Source organism: Bemisia tabaci, chromosome 2, assembly GCF_918797505.1.
Source record: "Bemisia tabaci chromosome 2, PGI_BMITA_v3".
NCBI classification, from domain to species: Eukaryota; Metazoa; Arthropoda; class Insecta; order Hemiptera; family Aleyrodidae; genus Bemisia; species Bemisia tabaci.
The window spans coordinates 49,273,300-49,294,701 of NC_092794.1; the positions used below are offsets into that span (position 1 = coordinate 49,273,300).

Genomic DNA, 21,402 nt, shown 5'->3' on the forward strand with positions numbered 1-21,402 from the left:
AACTCAAACGAAAATCATAAATTAGATATCGACTACAAAACTACTCTCTGTTCTTGATTTTTTTTTAATTTTTGAATTAATCGACGTTTCTCGATTTCATTAGTGTCGACTTCGTGGAGATCGGTTATTGTAGTATATCTGTCCGATGTCCGCCTTTCCCCTCTGCTCGGTTTCCGGTATACCTTCATTATGCCGGTAATAGCATAAACTAGTAGTGGTGACTGGCATTGAATAAACTAGTTAGTTTTTATCTTAAAATTGTACAGAACTAAACAATTTACAATTAATTTCGGCTTAATAATTAAGGCCTTCGTACAGATTTAGTTAAAACCAAAGAGAGGTATATTATTGTTAATAATAAAAATGAATTGTTTTCTAACTAAATAAGAAAGTTGCTACACTAAATTGTTAATTTTATTTAACATTTTATCAAGGTGGAGAAATGGTGCTGGGTCCACACCATTTCGTGGGGAAATCAAAGCCAAGAAGTTCCAAAAATTAAAATTAGAGTTAAAAATAATTTTTTGAACTCTAATGCGCACCAGTACGAAACTGAGGAAGGAGAGTGTTCAGCTCAGGCAGTTTGCAATGGAATATTAAGTTGGAGTCACGTCGAGAGATCTATACCGGTTTGGGCCTTTTTAGACCTCATCAGTAGATCACAGATCACACTCGGCAGTGACTCGGCACTCGTGGCACACTCTCCCTCCTCGGTTTCGTACTGGTGCGCATTAGAGTTCAAAAAATTATTTTTAACTCTAATTTTATTTTTGGAACTTCTTGGCTTTGATTTCCCCACGAAATGGTGTGGACCCAGCACCATTTCTCCACCTTGTTACATTCAGGTTTCGGGCCACTTCTTAGTGTTTTTTTCTTCATTTAACATTTTAGTACCTGCATTTTGGTACCTGAATTTAGTACCCAATTAGTACCTCCATCCAAATTCCACATGACATTTTTAGGGTTAGCGCATCTGCTTTGAAAACAAATAGGACTTCCAGCGCGTCTTGACTCGCAGGTGTAATCAGAGAGGCGTGTAAACAGCATCGATGAGCTCTGATGCTACCGTTAAGTGGCCTAAACGCACTTTACAAGCGCTGACTGGACGCAGGTGTATCTAGCCCTCAACAGCCTGGTTCGACTGGCGACCTGAGCATGGGTTTGACAATCAGGAGTCGCCAGGGTCTTTTACTTCCAGTTTTAAGGGATGGAGATGGATACAAAATGCAGTCTTGCTGGCTGACGAGAAAAAAACAATTTTATTACGGCTCAAAAAAAGAACTTTTAGAAGTGGATTCGTTTCATGTCATTGATTTATTCACTAATTTACTTTTATTGATCGACTCTATACGCAGGATAATAATATCCAAATGAAGTAAGCTCCTTTTGGCGCAGAGGAGTACCTTTCCAGACCTAATCAATAACTCTAAAGTTTGCATTTTACTCTTTTCAACTTAGCACCAAAATGGCCAATATTGTGATGAGCGATTCTGATTAACTCATTTTTTAAAGATTCTGGGACAAAAAGTCTCCAAAGATCTTTTTCATCAATCTTAACAAAAAGTAAATCATTGTGGAGTTGTATTTGTGACAGTTCTTTGATAGGAGACCGTCTTTGATTTTTGAAATGTCATCTTTCAGTTCGGAGCCATTACACTGTTGGGCGGGAAAGTCATCAGCTATCCAAAAAACGTTGTCATAAACATTTATTTTAAGTGGGCTTAAATACGAATAATTCTAGGTGATGGGGTGGTAATTCCTGCAGGTCTGGAGGATACCTAGACAAAACATCCAACGCAACATTGTCTTTGCTTTTGATATGGGCCCAGCTTAGGGACAGTCTTTCTTTAAGCCCGTGCCTCAGTTTCACTGAGCAGGTCCGCTCATTTAGCGGACCATTCATTTCCCCGTATACAATTCATCTCATCAGGGCACTAGGCGGTAGCACATGAGGGGTTCTGAGAACTGCCATTGAGAAGACTTTTTTACTAGTAGAATCGATAAGGCCAAACTCCATGTATATTTGATACCATTAAAATGCTTTGTTCAGCGGACTACACCTGTGAAATCTATGAACTATAAATATGAGTGGCATTTTCCCAATAAGCGGTTCCTCCAGCGAGTGCAGAGACAGGGGACGGAAAAATTGAGATTAAACCGAGCTGTCAATCGGACTATCATCAGTAATGTTGTCTCCTTTAAACGTTTTTTTTTCGGCAATAATTTATATGTAGTTCCTGTTTTTTTAGAATCTCCCGTTGATTCCTTGGGGAGAAAATATATTTAAAAAAAACAACATTAAAGCGCTCCAATAAAATGGTATATCTTTTAATTTTTGATGATGTATGTAGGTATAAGTCGCTTTGAAGGCGTGCTAAGGTGCGCTGCGACGCCTACCTGCCACAGGAATAATGCCATTTTTTATGATCCCACCAAGAAAAATCAGTTACAGGGTTCCTTTTTCAAAAAATAAAAAAAAATCACAGAACTGTGTTTCTGTGTTTTACCCTGAAAAACGAGCACCTTCTCCCCTCCCCTCTCCACCAAAAAATAGATAAGTAGTAATTAGTTCCAGCCCTGGCCCAAATTTTGTTGTCTGCGGCCAACCCTAAGTTGCGAAATCTAACCTCTAACTTCGATAGTATGTGTGTTGGGAATACCATTTGCTATCATTCCAAGCTGTACGCAAGTTGAGGTTTTTTTTTTTTTTTTTTTTTTTTTTACAACAGGCTCGATCCATCCATAGTTTCTGAAGGGTGCACACAGTTGAAAATCGCTGCAGCGCACAGTGGACCGAATCAATAGGAGAGGTCGGACAAAATATGGAAACTTCAAACGCTAATAAAAGCGTCCATACGAAACTTGGAGGGTTTAAGAGTGTCTCCATTGGTTTTCCCGTGGAATTTTCTATTAGGAGCACCTCTTAAAATTTTAAATGTGACGACTTAAACATCAAAATGTGTAGTTGTAGTTAAGAATTCACGTTCGACCTCTTTGCTTGACTCGATCCACTGTGCAGCGGTCTAATAGCTATGCAGGGTGTCTACAAGTCCGGAAAGTCCGGAAATAGTACTGATTTTTTAAGGGCGGCCCGGAAAAGCTAGCTGAAAAAGTGCGGAAATTCCGAAAAAAGAGCCGGAATTTTCCGTCATTTTTGTTGCAAATTCAAATTTTTGAAATTTTTCTAATTTCGTCAAATGGAGGTACTGAAAAAGTACTGAATTTTTCTGTCGGAGGAGGTACTGAATTTTTCGAGAATGTACTGAAAAAGTACTTATTCTTGACCAGCCTGTTTTAGTAGACACCCTGCTCTGTCAACATTCTTGCCTCAACTTGCGGGTAGTCACAAACCTCCCATCAAAATTGGATCATGGGGTTGGAATGAACAGGAATTGAACAATCAATAAACTTTATTCATGAAGTAATAGTCTCAACACAAAAAAGTTTTACATGCTTGATAAGGCGTTAAGTGCAGGAAGGGCATTTCTTGGTTGCGGTTTTTCAAAATCTCCGGTGCTATCCTTATTTTAAAGAGGATACTATTGGGTGAACTTTCTCAAATACCGTTTCAGCACTGTAAAATCATGAAGAGTATGATTTAAAAGTTGCAACAAATTTCATACATTTGCTTTTTCATTATAATTGATGGAACGTTAGCGGAGATTTTGAGACACTGCAACCAAGAAATACCCATCCTGCACCCTCCGCTTCGGTTGTGGTTGGTTTCAGTGGCGTGGCGTGAATAATCGATTATCGATATCTCGCCATTTGAAACTATTGTTAAGAATCGATTACTAAGGTGTTCGCTGCGAACACCCTGATAATCGATCTTTTTTCATATGTTTAAATGGCGTAACAATCGATATATCGCAATTCACGCCACGCCACTGGTTGGTTTATCCAGAATTCTGCAACAAATGCGAATGTTCGCTTTTATGAAGCTCTTAAATGTTATCATATGTGCTTTTACAAAAGTCTGAATCTTAACATGATGTCAAATATGGCTCTTCCGAAACAAAATTTGAACGAACATCCAAAAAAACGTCCGTCTTGTCCAATTTCTATGTAATCCTTTAAATTACATCTTCATTTTTCTTCTGTGACAGAAATTCAGAATTCGATTTTGAAAGTGTGTACTCGCAAGGTTAGATTTCTAATCGTGTAATAATTGTAGACAATACAAATAGGGTGATAATTGAATAGTTAACATTTTGGCAGTCTGATATCATTGTAAAAATATTGTGCGATTGAAAGTGGAGCAGAATTTGAGAAACTATGTCAGCTCACACAACCGTTTTTTTTAGACTTTTAAGATAATGATTATTGAGCAATTTGGACTGTGTCCTAGATACTAAAAAGGATTATTTTTTTAAAAAAAGTTGAGCTTCAGCTTGTCACCCAAATCTCTTTTTTTTTATTTGTCTTATATGTTTGCTTATATGCCCCGATTTTCTCGTAATAATTTTAAAATTGGAGTCTCTAAAAATAATCGAAAATAGATTCCTTTTCAAGTGTTTCTCATTTTCGGTGGTTGGTGAAACTGAAAAAAAACGTGTTCTCGGTTGCGAAATTTCAGAAAACTCCTTTCCTGTTTTGATTTTTAAAAGGAGACAAAAGTAGCATCATTGCTTATAATTTAACAGCAGTATTTCATGTAGAAAATAAAGTATTACAGGAAGTTTGCAACGCCGCAAGCGGAGGTACGCATTCCTGCAGTTTCACCATCGATATTCTCTCATACTGTATCCTTTAAAGCTGTGTAAATTTTAATTTTTTCATTGGTATTGGCGAGGAAAGTAGACCCTTTAGACCGGACAAGAGTAGATAGTAAATCTTTCAATAGACTCAGTGCTCAATACTTCTGTCTTTCATTATTTTAGTTATTTTTTGTTCTCTCAATTATATAATAAAAGTTTGTAAAATCTTGAAGCCTCTCTGGTTATGTTCTTTATGTCCTCTGTAAATTTTTTTAATCCATATAAGTAAGAAAAAATAAAGGTAGTGATCAAGCTTAGATGGTCCGATGATTTCCGACTTGCAAGCTAAGCTTTGCTGCTGGCGCACCTGATTCTGTGCTCTAGGTCCCTGCAGTAAAAATTATCCACTTCACTTATACCTCTTCTAGTATGTGAACATTGAGTTCTTTTCATCAGCACTTACCTTAGTCTACAAGTTTGAAATTGCATAATGGGTCAGTTGCGCTGGTCACAGAACTGTGTTTTGATGCTAGATTCTTGTAGATTAGCTAAAAATAAAAAGACCCGTCCTAACAGCAACTTTCTACGTTCAATATTAACCGAGATATATTGCCCTTTCAAAAGCCTTGTTGGCGTCATCCCCCGCGGTAGTGACACCCTTGGTTTCTTCCACCTTTGTTTTATCAGTCAGGGAGACATACATAGTGGTTACTCTACGTGAAACACGGATGAAAGCAAGGTGGGAAAAACTAAGAATGTCACTACCGCGGTGGATGACGTCAAAAACCCAACTTTCCACAGAGCGATATTTCGGTTAACATTGAGCGTGGAAAGTTACGGTTCGGGCGGATCTTAATATTTTTGGCTAATCTACAAGAACTAAGCACCAAAACACGATTCTGTGACCAGCGCAACTGACCCATTGGTTACGACAAATTTGGACTTGGAAAACCCCGTATAAGCTTTCAGGCGTTGCCAAATTTCCTCTCGCAAATCACTAATTTTCAGGAAAATTTCTGAGTATTTTTCTACCCATATGTCAGAAAATTTAGTTGGTAATTTGATCTGAAGTGTCTGCAAATTTCAAGGAAAAATATTAATAATTTTCCCAAAAAATGAGCATTTTTTTCCACGGAAATTTGGCAACGCTCGAATGTTCATACGGCGTTCTTCCTTAGCACGGCAGAACAGGACCCTGTTTGAATCTAATTCATTCCGTCTTTAATGAACTTAATATAAGGAACTGATAAGTTCGTCTGAAACTTGGCACAAACCGCATTCTAATTGATAAGACGGTTCTATTGAGACGACATTAAGAAAATTAGGTTGTTTCGGGACTTCCTTGGCATTTTATTTTTCAAAGGTGCAGTGCAGCGGGCCAATTATTGAAACTTATAGGCAAAGCTATAGACAAAGACGACAAAAGAGATTTGGAGGGAGCCGATTGGTGGAAGCAGGTGGTGGCAAATGGACATAGGAGGTAGGTAATGGACTATGACGTCAACCCGCTAAAGACCCGACAGTCAGTCCATCATTTCCTTCCTTAGTCTATAAGAACCAACCATGTCAACCATTAGGATCGCTCCATACTCCCTATGTCTTCTTTGTCTATCGCTTTGTCCATCAGTTTCAATAATCGGCCCGCAGGTGGCAAAACGAAGACTCTTATCATCAACGAGCCTCTTCTGTGTCAAAGGCGGTTGAACCAATTCAATCATGTGACTGTTAGTTTAAGCTCTCAGATGACTTGGCACTTGTTAATTGTCATCTATGACTAGCAGTGGGAGGTCTAAAATGTAATCTTGGTAGGTCTGCCATTATGAACTCTATCTAAAAAGCCACAAAAATTTTGACAGAAGATAATTTCCGGATCCAGTATGTCGTTGTTAAGATAAATCCAGGGTTCGATTAGGGATAATTCAAGATTAGAGATAGCGCCACCAGTCACCACTGAAAATTTCACTTTCCTTCGACGTTTACTGAAATAATATTCCTCAAATTACAAAAAGCAGATCCAAAAGATATAGATTATTTTTTGCTTGATTTTTTATGCCAAAAATATTGGCAATTAGTATTACAAGCGCAGAGAAAGTACGGCTGAAACTTTCAGCTCGGCGGCGGCGGCGGCCGAGCGCGCAACGGAATCCCTCCTGTCTCTCTTTCTCTCCTATTGCCCCAATGGGAATTACTTTCCGCCGTAGTTAAGACTTTATTTTTGGGGATTTTAAGAAAATGTTTTTACTGAGTGTTCCTCAAGTATGTTGCTCCATCCCCTGGATCTCCAATCTTGAATAAGTTGAATAAACTTTCATTATTTTGGCAAATACGGCTATTCAGAGCAGCGCGACGTGGTGGCCAAATCGCGAAGTTCCAAGCCTGGATTCACCTTAAGTACGAACATTTTTAAATATCTATGTTTAACAATACTTCTGCCAGTATCTTTTTAATGTCGCAAGTCACAAAATAATATTTTGTATTGTTTTTACATTTTTTTTAAACCTCAATACACAAACAGGAGCATGTTTCATTCCGTTTTCATTTTATTTTATTACAAATTATATATCACAGTAATAGTAGTGTAAGGTGTACAGTAATCAAAGAGTGCTCAGTGCAAAAAAATAAATAAACTAATCATTAGCCGATCAATATTGATCAACAACCAAATAAAAATAAAGTCATTTCTTAAAGAGTTCCTATGGATCTCATCTCTGTGTTTCATAATTCAAGCAACAATAGTTGAAAGTAAAATATATATATAAATAAACAAAAAATACAATAATTCTCTCTGAACATATTTACAAAGTATTGGTCTCTTTTTTCCTTTCCTTTCTTTTCCTCTACGTTTGGATTCGCGTTGAAAGACATTTCTTCCTCTTACAAGTAAATATCGAAGGATAGCTCCTCAGATGCAAAATAAAGACATTAAAAAGAGACCTTTTTTAAGAATCCATTAAAAATTGGCTGACTGCTCTCCATTCCAGATTTTGCGCTACATTCTCGATCGCGTTGAATAGCGATTTAATCGGTTGGTCTTCGGGATTCTATCGATGGCAATTCATTGCGATATCGAACCAAAAATCGATATGTATAGCGATTAAATCGCTATTTACAATGCGATTTTCACATCTATCAAATCGAGATGAAATCGCCGTACATCGTAATAAATTTCCGCGCGATAAAATTGCATTAAAAGCGAGGACAATAGCTCAGATGTTGATAATCCTAGAGATTTTGCAAAAATCGCAACTTAGTATCGGTATAGCGTGATTTTTTCGTTAAGAGTAGCTGCTTGGACTGTAGGTTGTAAAGTACGTCGGTATACTGGAAAAAAAAGAAAGAAAAAAAGCCGGCACATTCTCAGATTTTCCTATTCATGAAGTACAATTCCGCCTAAAAAATACTCTCTACATCTGGAGTGGAGCTCAGCGGTTTTAGCTTAACACAGCAGATTAGTCCCTAGGTAAATTGAAAGTACGCATCTCCTCTATATGTTCCATGACTGTAAGAACAAGCTTTTTCTTTTAATTTATAAAAATGTGATGTTTAGTAACGCAGATTTCATTGATCTATACCTTTTAAAAAAAAATTTCGGTGATAATGTTTTGAACACAGACAAACACACTATCATGCGAAAAACTATATTCATGTTCAACGACTGTATCGCGTATAACATGAATTAGGTCTCACTAACTAACATGACCATCGTTGCAAAATATTTCTCCTCCCATCACCTGAGACAATCCTGCTGATTGTAGACTCCGAGGAGAAAGCAAAAACTTTACCATTAAACTGTTGATTGAGTTTGCAATAGTAAATTTCCAAAACTATGGTGCGATGTTTCAGTATGTAGATAGAGTTTAGAACTACTCACAGCCTTATCACAGTCGGGGCAGGTTTTCTTGGTTGAATCTCTGCCTCTGATTAAATCGTATGCACATCTGTAACATTTATTGATTACTCTCGTTAGAAGCTGAATTTCATGTTTAAGGATGACCATAAATTGGTACCAATGGAGCATTTTCAATAATGGACCACTAGACGAGATACAAAGTTAAGCATTCTGACACGTGTTTCCTAACCAAAATTCCTCGCAGAACACGACTGGCGCAACGAAAATTACTGACATTAACTCCTTACTAAGATATTTAATGTTTCTTGACGCGTAAATTCAAACCTCCCGCTCATGAAAAGTCAATGGTCTAGGTGAGTCAAACCGCACACTAAACTTTACCATGAAAATCTGGCAACCTCAATATTGACGCTTTGGCTCAGCTACAGCAAATTGTTCACATTTTGAGCAATCAAGGGTAAGAAACGAACAATGTTTAATTGAAAAGCCTGCCAAAACTGTTGCGAGGCGCGATTTGACTCACGGAGAGAATTGCGTTTCTTGTGACCGGGCAATTCAAATTTCCCGTAACCATTGCAAAATTAAAACGTTAATATCTTAGCTACTTAGCTTGGAGTTAGGAGTAAATTTCAATGCAAGAATCGTTTTCTACGCGAAATTCTAATGAGAAACATGTATCAGAATGCTTAAATTCGTACCTCGTCTAGTGGTCCACCTTATACTCCGGTTAAAACATTTTAGAATATGAGCCGACAGGATCCTACCAATGAAAAAATAAATCAGTGTTTGTAAAAAATTAAAATTAGAGCGTGAAGTAAGGAAAACAAGTAGACATGCGTTTTTTTAAGTATGAATTTGGAGAAGATGAAACTTTTTCAATATAAGGCTGCAATATTACACTCAATATCTGAATCTTGTACGATTTTCTTTGTGTCCACCGTTCCAGCATGTCTCCTGTACTTGAAAACGCCTTCAAACATTCGTGTATGCTACTTGCAGCGCAACCAAAATCCCCTCTCGTGCGTGCACGTGCAGTTAACAGGCGTTTAGCTAGCTAACTCATCACAGTTACACGGAAGTCATATTTATTTAATCATTACGAAATCATCCCGTCTCGCTTTTTTTCATAAATTTCACTTTACACGTCTTCCCCAAAACATCAATCTTCCCATTTTTCCCCCAAAAATATCTCTCAGCGTGTTCATACCCCTTGTACATCTAGGGGCTTGGAGGTCAATGCGCATAAGTGCAGCTTTTTAAAAAGTTAAGATATTCACGAACTCTACTAAAACTCATTGGAATGCGTATTCTGTGAAAAATTCACCACCAAAATCCAACTTTAACGCATTATAAAGTAACTTCAAACTTGCTTTCTACCATAGGGCTCCATGTAATTTTGAAACTTAAAACACTTATTTCTTGAAATAGCGAAAACTGCACTTAAGCGCCTAGTCCTCCAAAAATGTATTAGAATGTCAATACATCCAAAACTTTTGGATTCAGGGAATTTGATGATAAAGAAATTATGGCGACCCTGTAAATTCTCGACAAAATCCGAATGTGAAAGGAAAGTTGGCTAAGTCTGAAGGCATGCACATACGGCGTTCCTCCTCAGCTCGGTAGTATCAAGTATGTGGAGCAAAGAAAATGGGTTTATTGTAGCAGTGGTTGATGGCTATAGCCATAATACCGTGCTTAGTAAAAACGCCTTGTAAACCTTCCTGCGTTGTCAAATTTCTTTCGGTAAAATACGAATGTTCTGGAAAACTTGTGTTAATTTTCCGTCCAATTTTCCAGAGAATTTTCTTCGCAATGTGATCTAAAGTATCAGGAGATTTCAAGTTGAAATATTCATTACTTTTCTCAAAAATTAATATTTTCGGAGGGGAAATTTGGCAACTCTCGGATGTTCATACGACGTTTTTCCTTAGCATGGCAGCATAGTGGTATAAACCACTCACCTGGCGTGAAGGATATGCGAGCACGGCAAGGCCTCGAGACTATCCTCGTCGTAACCGAAGGGTAAATTGCAGGCGCCGCACTGTAATTCCAGCTCCTCCTCCAAAATTTGGGCCACTCTCTCGTGCTCCGCCCGCTGCTCCTCGTCGCCCAAGCTCTGGCAGATTTGACACAGCCTCACACGCACCGTATGAACCAACAGCTGCAAAATCAGATTCCTCATCTCAAAGATTCTATGAGGTTTATTCATTCGTATTTGGATTACATTTTGCAATAAGGAACCACAAGCTCTGGCTCTTCCATAAAAGCACTTTTCTACATAGAAAAATCGATGATCCATTTGTTGTTTCTAAAATAAGCCAGAAAAAGTGGTTCCTTTTTGTAAAATGTTATCCATTTATCTGTCTATTCTCTATATCTTAAAGATTTTCACTTTCAGAAGGAACGTGCAGTAAAAACCAGCGGCGATTTTGCAATCCGGCAACTTGTTTTCCTATCATTTAAATCAATTAAAAATATCGATCTTATTTGAGGCAAGCTGCCTCGCAGAGAATCGATTATCTTCGCACAGAGAGTTTGTTTTGATGTAGAGGTGGACTCTCAGGGTAGGGTGGGATATCCCCTCCATTTTGGCCTCAACTTGAGAGCTTTTTCTGAGCTTGGGAGTTGATTTCAGAGAAAACCAGTGGCACCATCGTGCTTCTCGCGAACTTTTACATGAGAATCAGCAGTCAAATCGCAAATTCCTCACACATGCAACATCTTTATTCCGAATTTCCCTCTAAAATCATATCAAAATCCTCTCGAGGTTTGGCCGCGTAGCGGCCAAGCGGCATACCCCCTAGTTTCCTTGTATAAAACAAGACTCATGCAGATATTCTCAACGTTGCAATCAAAAGTATAGGTACGTATTTTGATTCTCTAACTATGGGATTAAAGAAACGTTCCAGCCGACGTGGCAACGCCGCTTTTACAACTCGGAGCCATATGAGCCAGTGCCAGAAATATTTAAAGATGAAAAATGATTGGGAAAGAACGAGAGACAATCTTATTGATCAAGAGAGGGAAATGGAGGTCATGAACTGAATTTTACGTTGGTACTTAAATAAACGGTTTCCTCGTGTCGCGGGGCACTCCCGGTTCTTCCCCCGGAAATTCCGCACTGGTGAAGATATTAAAAGAATGTTCTTACCCCGTCACGTTTCGCCCCGCGGTGCCGTTCGATTCTCAATTGGACGTATTTCTGCCCAACGGAACTATGTGCATTCAGACCTGAGCCCTGAGACCCACAAGAATATGTTCATAACAGGGCTCATGTCATAATGCACATAGTTCCGTTTGATAGAAATACGTCCAATTGGACCTCATTTTGCCGAGAGGAACTACACTATTTCCGGCTCATACATAAAAGCGCGTATCTGCATAAGGATTGATGTATCACGTATGTTGTTTCTAAAATGAGCCAGAAACAATAGTTCCTTATTGAAAAATGGATCGCATTTAGCAGAAAGGAACCAAGGCGATTACAGTGTTTTAAAATTTCTTCTTCCTCTTTAAAAATACTCAATATACTTGCAGTATCAAAATTTTCACAATTGTTTTCCTTTAAAATTTTTTAACATTAACAACTTTTTTGGTAGGAAGCCAAAACCATTTGCTTTTCTCAGAGATTTTTTAGATCGTTAAGTATGAAGAAACAACATTTTTCAACATTGTAATGGCGCTGGTTCCTTTTTGCTAAATGCGATCCAACTGTGGTTCAATCGAGGGGCTTGACTGGAGAACAGGGTGCACAAGTGCAGTTTTTGAAAAAATTGAATTATAGATTTCAAGTAAAACTATAGTCTCGATGCATATTCTGTGAAAACTTGCTCCCATATTCCAATTTTCTAGCATCAAAAAGTCAGTTTGAAATTTCTTTCCGCCATCCATGTAATTTAGGTAGTACCAATACGTACACTTCTCGAAATAACAAAAACTGCACTTATGCGCCGTGTCCTCGAAGCCCCTCAATTAGACCTCGTTTTATGAAGAGAACCACTATCTCCTGTTCATGTATGAAGGCGCCTATCTGCATAGGGAAATAAATGGCAAGCACGTTGTTTAAAAAATGAGCCAGAGATAATAGTTACTTAAGTATTGCAATGTGTAGTCCTATCAGGCGACTCGGAAGGGGAACTGCAGTGAACTACTCCGAAAAGAACGACTCCCTTTTAAAGTGTATCACTGCGTTTATGTTGATTACCTATACCCGAAGTCGTCCGATCGCCGTCTAGTTGTCCTGACAATCTTTATGTCGATGCGTGCATGAAGTCAGGAATAATGATGAAATGACAAGCCTCGTATCTCATTGTCAGAATAAAACCCTTACTCTGAGGAAAATCGGATCAGTGGCGTGGCGTGATTTGCGATATATCGATTGATACACCACTCAAACCTATGAAAAAAGATCGATTATCGAGGTGTTCGCAGCGATCACCTTAATAGTCGATTCTTTACCATATGTTTAAATGGCAGAACAATCGATACATCGCAATTCACGCCACGCCACTGAATCGGATTTATGGGGAGGCGGCCCGCCCGCGCCCCAGAATTACGCCACCGGGGCATCATCCTGCTGAGTTTCTTTTTATAACCGATACATTTGTTCCCCACAATATCCAAATTAGCAAGAAAAAACAATGATTGCAAATAAGTATTTAACTTATCGTAAAATAAGAATCTGTAAGGTTATTCTTTTCCGTGTTTTGAAATCTAACATGTAACGTGGAAAAGGAATAAATTGAGTATTTATTGAATTCAGGCTATTGAGCCTTGAGCTCGGGTATTCCTAGCACAGCCAGCGAAAAGTAATTGTTCGTTGCTATGTGATTGAGAAAAAGTCAATGATGTCCAAAGTGCAAAACAACGTATCTCTGCTCGCGACGCCGCAGAATTTTTATCATACTTTATTTTTCCTTTGGAAAGCTGGTCACCTCAATGTCTTGAAAACTTCTAGGATCTGTCTCTTTTTTTAGCAGGATATTCTGTTTAAATTTCAAACAATAAAATTTGCTTGTTTTTCTTCGAAAAATAATATATGAGCGGAAATTTTGAAACACCGAATTAGAGGTATGTGGTCCTGCACTTTGACCATCGACATATTTGGACCGAGTTTAACAAAAAGGATCCAAGCCGCACTTGGGGTTTTCTCTGATCAAAAATTAAGCCCAGAAAAAATAAGTATTCTGAATGTAAGAGTAGGACCCAAATAGCATTAAAAGCCACATGTAGTGATCGCACGATCAAATTATTGCAACTTAATTGAAGAAAGGCAACCTATCCAAAAAGGCAACGAAGCTATTCCACAAACGCGATCCTTAGTCGTGGCTGGATGTTGCCTATCCTCTCAATTCAAGGCGCTAAGATCCCACGTTATCGAGAGAAGCTGCAATATCTGGAGTAGTCGTAGAGGATTACCTATCTACTCGGAAAGTATCTTCAATGGTCACGACCGTAGACTGAACGATTGTTATTTATCGAGAATTTCACATCAACATTAAGTTGGATAGGTAGTTATTTTATTTATAGACATTCACCATCCTAGGCTATTAACGTCTTTACAAAGAATTTGGAAGATGGGTGCATATACAAAAATGTAGATTTCAATCCACTAAATTAAAACTTGGTTATGTATGAATAAAACTGCACTTAGGAGAAACGTTGTATGCATATTCAGGCGCTGTCAAAATTCTTCAAAAACGAATTTCTTCGAAACCTTGTGAATTCTTCAGAGAATCTTCCTCGAAATTTTTCAAGGAAATGTATTCATCATAGTACTCTAAAATAAATATTTTTATCGGGGGAAGTTTAAAAAGTTCAACGGACGCTCTATTTTAGCATACAATAAATCAGAAATCTACGCTGGATATGACCAATTGACCACTATGATTTGGCTTGGTACCTTTTTTCTGAACTCACAGTCAGTTCAATGACCCTATTCAATCGTGACGACAAGCCTAAGTCTTTTTTGGTTACAAACAATGATAACCCGTCTCTCCGGCTTTAACTTGACTCCATCGGATTGTTATTCTTTTTTTTTTTTAAGTTACTGTTTTTAACTTCAAAAGTCATTAAACGGTCTTTTTTTTTTCAATTTATTTATTTTTTTTTTTTTGGCTGAAATGAACTTCCGCTTCAGTTGTTCGTAAGACCCTGGTAAAAATTGGCAGTAGAATGTGTGTTCCAAAATACCATAGACTTCACCCGGCTGTAAGATTTCCAATAGCTTCTATAGCCGGCTACACAATTTCTTATAGCATTTTATAGCCGATGGCGATTAAGCAACAGCCAGGCGATAAGATGTATGCTAAACGTTACTAATTACAGATGCTAGGACTTAGTGAGTTTTTGGAATACTGCTCTCTTTTTGGGCCGTAGTATCTTGATTTATTTTGCGAGGAAAGCTCCGTACTTTTGATGGATGCCTGCCAGTACTAATATATTAGAGCGCCTTCAGTTTCGTATGATACTGTGCAATACCTCTGGTGTGAATTAGTCGCTTCAAGCGCCGTGGCAGGCGGGCAGCCAGCGCGGAACACGCATTGGCGCCTACAAACCTAACAGGGATACTTCACGCGTTGCGCAATGCGTGAAGTATCCCTGTTAGGTTTGTAGGCGCCAGTGCGTCGCCGCTCCGCTTTGTGTTAGGCTCTAATATTTAATCTGGCGGAGTCAGCATTATTCAACTCTTGATCTTGTAATGTTTGCACATCCTGTATGGATTATTCTGATTTTTTTAAAAAAAAAATATGTATTAAAGGAAAATGTAATGTGTGTTTTGTAAATATTAAGGTGGTTCCGTATCAAACTTAATGATTTCCAAAGCACACGAATTTCTACACAATTTCTTATAGCCTTTAATAATCGATGGCAAAAAAGCAACAGCCAGGCGATAAAGTGTAAAGCCCGGCGATAGGAACTGTAGCCGGGCTGCATAATTTTTTATCGCTTCGTATAGCCCGGCCGTATGATTTTCTCCGCATTCTACAGCCAGCTATATGATTTTCTGTAGCCTTCTTTAGCCGGCTATAAGAATTCCTATGGTATTTTGAAACGCAGCTCTTATCGCCAATTTTTACCAGGGGAGTTAATTCTCGATGCCTTGAATTACATGTTAGCAAGACATATATCTCAACTGCCTAACAGTTGGACCACATTTTGCAATAAGGAAGCACTATCTCTGGCTCATTTTAGAAACAAAAAATATGCCATTGGTTTCCCTCTGCAGAAAGGTGCTTTAATGGAGGAGTCGGAAATAGTGGTCCCTTATCGCAAAATGTAATCCAGTTAACTTAATAAAAACTCAGCGGGCTGATTATTGAATTGATAGACAAAGGGAAACCAGAGCTATCATATTTGTTGAAATGGTTGATCGTTATGGACTAAGGGCGGCAATGATGGACTAACTATAGGGTCTCTTGTGTGTTGCCGTTAGTTGCTTTATCACTCACTTCGTTGTCTACTGACTGCAACAACCCACTCCCAGCAATAGGATCGCTAAATTTTCCGTTTATCTTTTTTGTGCGTGTAAAAACTTATAGTACTAAAGATACAACCATTATAAAGCAAATGTAGAAACTGACGGAATTTAAATATTTGGCTCCGAAACCATCAAAACCTACTCTAAAAATTATCTTATGGGCACGATGGAACGAGATGGTCACACACGGACGAATTTGTTTTAACTGGCCTTCAGGTGCACACACTGTCTCTTCAAAGCGGGTAGAAAAACGTACAAAACTAAGGATACAACTATTTTAACCTCGCGGAAATGCGTGAAGTATGACAAGAATTGAAGGCGCTCTACAGGAAGTTCATGCTGAGCTCCGCTCTCGTTCATAACCGATTCATAAGACTGTTTGATGTAGGCTTCAAGTTTTTGCTGTTGACATTTTTTAACTATACTGATTGCGATTCTGCGGGATGATTATTGAACTCGGTAGACAAATCTATAGATAAAGGATACAAAGGAGGAGTGGAACGATCCTATTGGTCGAAAGGAGCGACTGTGTAATACGAAAGGGGAAATGATGGATTAACCATAGGCTTCTCTGTCAGCTAGTCTATTACATGCCTCTTTTGTCTATTGGAACCCACCGCTTTCAGCAATAGGATCGCTCAATAATTGGTCCTTTGTCTTCTTTGTCTATCGATTTGTCTGTTAACTCCAATAAGTAGCCCGCAAGACGTAAAATTAACAGAAGGGGCAGTTGAAGAAAACGTTTTGAAGTCATCGCACATTTTTTTTCTTTTTTTTTAAAAAAAAAAAAAGAAAAAGAAAATCCATGGTTTCAATGCTACTTCCCAAGTTTTGTCAGCGCATCACTTCATCAGCGATATCTGTCCCATTTCACTATGCCCGTATCATATGATTAAAGTAGAGCTCTCAAAAGGGGAGGGGGGGGGCACGTGACTCCACGTGACGTTACTTTGAGAGCTCTACTTTGGTCGTATGATAGAGGCTCTACGCATGACTCAGTGGCGTGGCGTGAATTGCGATATATCGATTGATTTGCCATTTAAACCTATGGTAAAGAATCGATTATTAAGGTGTTCGCTGCGAACACCCTGTTAATCGATCCTTTTCCAAAGGTTTAAATGGCATAACAATCGATATATCGCAAATCACGCCACGCCACTGGCATGACGAGTCCAGTAACATTTGAAAACGTCCGATTCGTTTACTCCCACTTAAAGTTCATTCTGAGCTTGATCTCGAAGGCCCAAAAAGTGAGGAACGTCACTTACCTTGGCGCCAATGGCAGTGGCAATTTCTAAAAGTCTTGTGTTCAGTTCGAGAGGTCGGCAGTTGCAAATCTTCTGCTGTAGTCGGAGCGTTTCCAAGCACCTGGCCGCCCCATCCATGGCCTCGACGTGACACAGCCGGTCTCCCATGGCGCCTGCCGTTAGCATGGCGCTTTCATATTGCTGATATGCATTCTGAAATCAATCGAAACTGTGTCGACTAAGAAATCCCTTGGACTCAGATTTAAGACAAGTGGAACCCATTTCTGATCGGCTCTCATACTGTAGGCTATCATGACGTATTTCACGTGACACGGAAAAAAGTGCAAGGGGCTGCTGTATAATATGGACACCCCCATTCATTGTGCATGGTAGCACCCCAATAACTTAGGTTGCAAACCCAAATTGCCAACGCCATGCGACGTTTCAAAATTTCCGCCGCCATTTTATTTTTTATAGAGAAATTGTCGGTTGAATCCGTTTGAAAATTTCACTGAATTTTATCGACAGCTCCAAGAAAATTCAGTGAAATTTTCGAACAGCTTCGTTGAAAAATTTCTCTGAAAAAAAATTGGAAATTTTTGAACGTCGCATGGTACTTATGATACTTTGGCCTGAAGGTGACGAATGTTGGGATACCACCACAATTAATTGGAAATGTCCATATCATCCACCAAATTGGTGTAGTGCCACAATTTTAGGGGATAACTCGTATCACTTTTTTTTTCGTGGAGATTTCTCGATTTTAAATTTCCAGTAATTCCGTCACTCTAGATTGTCATATTAAAGAGCTAATTTGTCGATGGACTAAGCAAAAAAGTATGGTTAATTCAACCCGATTGCTTGATTGACTCAAGTCAGCAGAACATGTTGTAAAATCTTCCATTCTTTTTCCGTATGTCGTTAACTTTGACATGCCCAAGCAAGTTCATGTACCCCATCCACTTATTTCTAGTAGATGATATATTTTAAAAGGATTTAATTTATTCTTTGATCAGGATAGTTCTACCATAATACTAACACTGAGGTCCTGTAAAAACAATCAGCCATCAAGCATAATCGGACGTATTCGTGCCAAAAACAATCATGTTACAACGAGCCGAATCGAAAACTATGTACATAGTCTTTGCGTGCAACTTTTGGCTCCTTTTAGTTTTATTCTCTCACACAGTTCTTTTTCGCATTAGTAGTCCAATTTTACGGTGGCTCGATCAAATTTCAGAGAGAAATCTTGTTACTGACTTCTGAGATCTAATCAGGCGGAAACAAAAACCATCCGACTGCTCATCAAACGTTGTTAGGCGGAAGAGAGGGTAGCAGGCAGAGCTGAATCGCCATGTGCTCAGTTGGTTCTATGCCTGCGAAGTCAGATATAAAATCGTAACCGGAGACTGCATGAAATACGTTCACCGTAATGAGGGAAATAACTCCAGGAAAAGTTATTTAACCGAGAAAACGACTGTAAACGGCCATGCAAGCTCTGCGAAAATTGAATATTCAATTTGGCAAACCCCACACTCACGCCGGCTACCCGTTTCCAGTCGGTTGATTAAATAGAGAATTACTTACGCTAATTTCCATTTTCTTCCTATAAATGTCTCCCATAATTCTAATACTCCGCGCATAGCAAAATTGATCACCAGAAACTAAAGCCAGTCTCGTAGCCTCCTGAAACAATAATTTAACATACCATTTAATCGTGCAATTCTCCCGCTTTTTGTCGCTCCTCTGACGAAAGAGCGTATCGCGTTCTCCGCGTGAGCCCCAGAGAGCATGGATTTACATGTAAAGCAGGGCTCACGAGGGAATTCAGGGACGCCCTTACGTCAGAGGAGGGATGTTTTATCCTCGACCTCCCGGACCTGTAGCTGAGGAGGGTGAGGGAGGCGTCACTCTTCCTCTCCAAAGAGCAACATTTTTATTAAGGCCATCAATTTTCGAATCAAATTGTCCAGTTTTATCAATTTATACGGAACACGTCATCCATACATATACCAAAGCCGCTTTAAGAACACTCTCTAGCGCTCTGCGACACCCAGCCACCCCATTCCCCTATCCTCCCATAGTCCGCCTGGGAGTTGGCACTTCCCTCCCTCATTTCTTGAAACATTGGCCCTTATGTACGTGGGGGGGGGGGGGGGGGGGGCACAGACATAAAAGGCTATAGACTATGATCGTGGAAACAACCCCGAAATCCTCTTCTCTCCCTTTAGTCCAGTAAAATAATCATTGAAATCGATAAACGAAGCTATGGGCTAAGAAGACAAAGGGAAAATAGAGCGATCCTATTGGTTTAAACGGGTAGGAGGTGGTTTTTACAGACTCGAAGGAAAATACTCGACTATAGGATCTTTCGTAGGTTGCTGTTAGTTTTATTCTTTTACTTACCTTCTGTGTACTTTGTAACCAATTGCTTCCCATTTGCTTCCACCAGTAGGAAGCTTCATTTTCTCTAGACTTCTTTGTCTATTGCTTTGTCTATTAATATCAATAATCTGCCCGCAGAATATAGTATGAATCTCGAACAGGCTATTTGTCTATTAGCTTGAGCTCGTCGTTGTGCTATTATATTGCTCTATGGAGCTATTTTCATAATGTTGCAGATGAATCATTCGATATGATGTTTTTGCAAACCACCATATCAAAGGTGAAATTTTTAACGAAGAAGTTGCGATTTATGAAAATGAAGTAACGATTTTAGCACTTTCCCATCGCAATGAGATCAGTGAGGCATCATCGCCATTCAAGCGATTTCACCATGACTTCCGCAATGTTGTCCAATGAATGATGAAGTTATTTGATCGCGATGTAATTACGATCAGATTTTTACTCTAATTATTCGAAATTTCGTCACCGATAACATCGCCAAAGATCGACATTAAATCGAAATTTTCGGTTCTGATAATTAGTTCAAACTCCCTTGCCATGAAATAATCCCTGATGAACTATCTATTGAATCGCAACCATTCGCGATCATTGCCACCCGAGAAGGGAGGTTAATCAAGGGAGGAGCCAATCACGATACGGGATTAGCACTCTGACCTTTTGAAATTGACCTTTTAAAGCTATTAACCGGAAACAAAGATCTGGTCCGCAAATGAATCATATTCAATGAAGTTTTCGTCGCCCCTTCCGGCATGACGGGTAAAATTGCCGTGATAGCGAAGAGAGCAGTGAGTGCATGCTGGAATGAACCTCGAGACACATAAAAGCATGTGGTAATCATGGCTCATACAGAAATGTACTTACTGTTCTCTTCGCTATAGCGGCTGATAATCACGCTTCCCAGAAATAATCAACTGAAATTCATTACAGTCAATTAGAACATGCTCTATATACGGAGTGACGGTGTGCTCATATTCGGAGGGCTTATCCCACAGCTTATCACGCCCCATATAGGTGAAAATATAATTAAATCTTCGTAACTACCCTGCTGTTTTGTAGCGCCAGCTTGGGGCAAGTCTTGTCTTGACGGGACGTGTTTGGACGATGTTAGAGAAAAAAAGGATCAGTGGCGTGGCGTGAATTGCGATGTATCGATTGCTTTGTCATTTAAACCTATGGTAAAGAATCGATTATTAAGGTGTTCGCTGCGAACACTCTGTTTATCGATCCTTTTCCATAGATGTAATGGCATACCAATCGATGTATCGCAAAGCACGCCACGCCACTGAAAAGGATGTGTTCGCATTTCGGGCATTTTGGATTTTGTCGATGACGTAGGTCAGTACGGACGGTTTTTCTCATCGATTTTTTTGGGAATGGTATCGATTATGGAAGAAAATGATTCCACGTAAAGTGTTTCAAATTATATTTTGAGTTGATCTGAGCAAGAAAGACGGACGTTATAGTCCGTTTCTCATACTTCGAATTTCGGATTTTACTGAAATACGACGCCATGCCATTTTGTACCGACCCACGTCACGGGGTAAGCAATCCTCAATATGAATACACCCCTTTTTTCTCTATGTTGGGCGATTGGTCACATGACGAGCCTTAGTATTGACATTGATCGACAAAGCGATAGACAAAGAAGACAAAGAGAAAATGGAGGGATCATGTTGGTGGAAGCGGGTGGCTGCAATAGACGACGGAGGAAAGTAATAGACG

The 21,402-nt window shown here is 39.1% G+C and overlaps 2 protein-coding genes across 2 annotated transcripts in view; one reads left to right on the top strand and one right to left on the bottom strand.

Moving 5' to 3' along the window:
• Polr3H (RNA polymerase III subunit H) overlaps positions 1–4,929 on the top strand; it is a 30,562-nt gene extending 25,633 nt beyond the window's left edge. The window contains exon 6 of the transcript XR_002010255.2: positions 1,642–4,929. The gene's annotated coding sequence lies outside the window, so the exon portion shown is untranslated. The remainder of the gene's footprint in view (positions 1–1,641) is intronic.
• The window catches only part of LOC109044190 (43 kDa receptor-associated protein of the synapse homolog), a 56,358-nt gene continuing 38,348 nt past the window's right edge, over positions 3,393–21,402 (bottom strand). Inside the window, exons 6-9 of the mRNA XM_019061764.2 lie at positions 18,862–18,960; positions 17,296–17,487; positions 10,509–10,708; positions 3,393–8,635 (exon numbers count right to left, since the gene is read on the bottom strand). Of these exons, the coding sequence (XP_018917309.2) occupies positions 8,482–8,635; positions 10,509–10,708; positions 17,296–17,487; positions 18,862–18,960 (645 nt within the window). The 3' untranslated portion in view covers positions 3,393–8,481. The remainder of the gene's footprint in view (positions 8,636–10,508; positions 10,709–17,295; positions 17,488–18,861; positions 18,961–21,402) is intronic.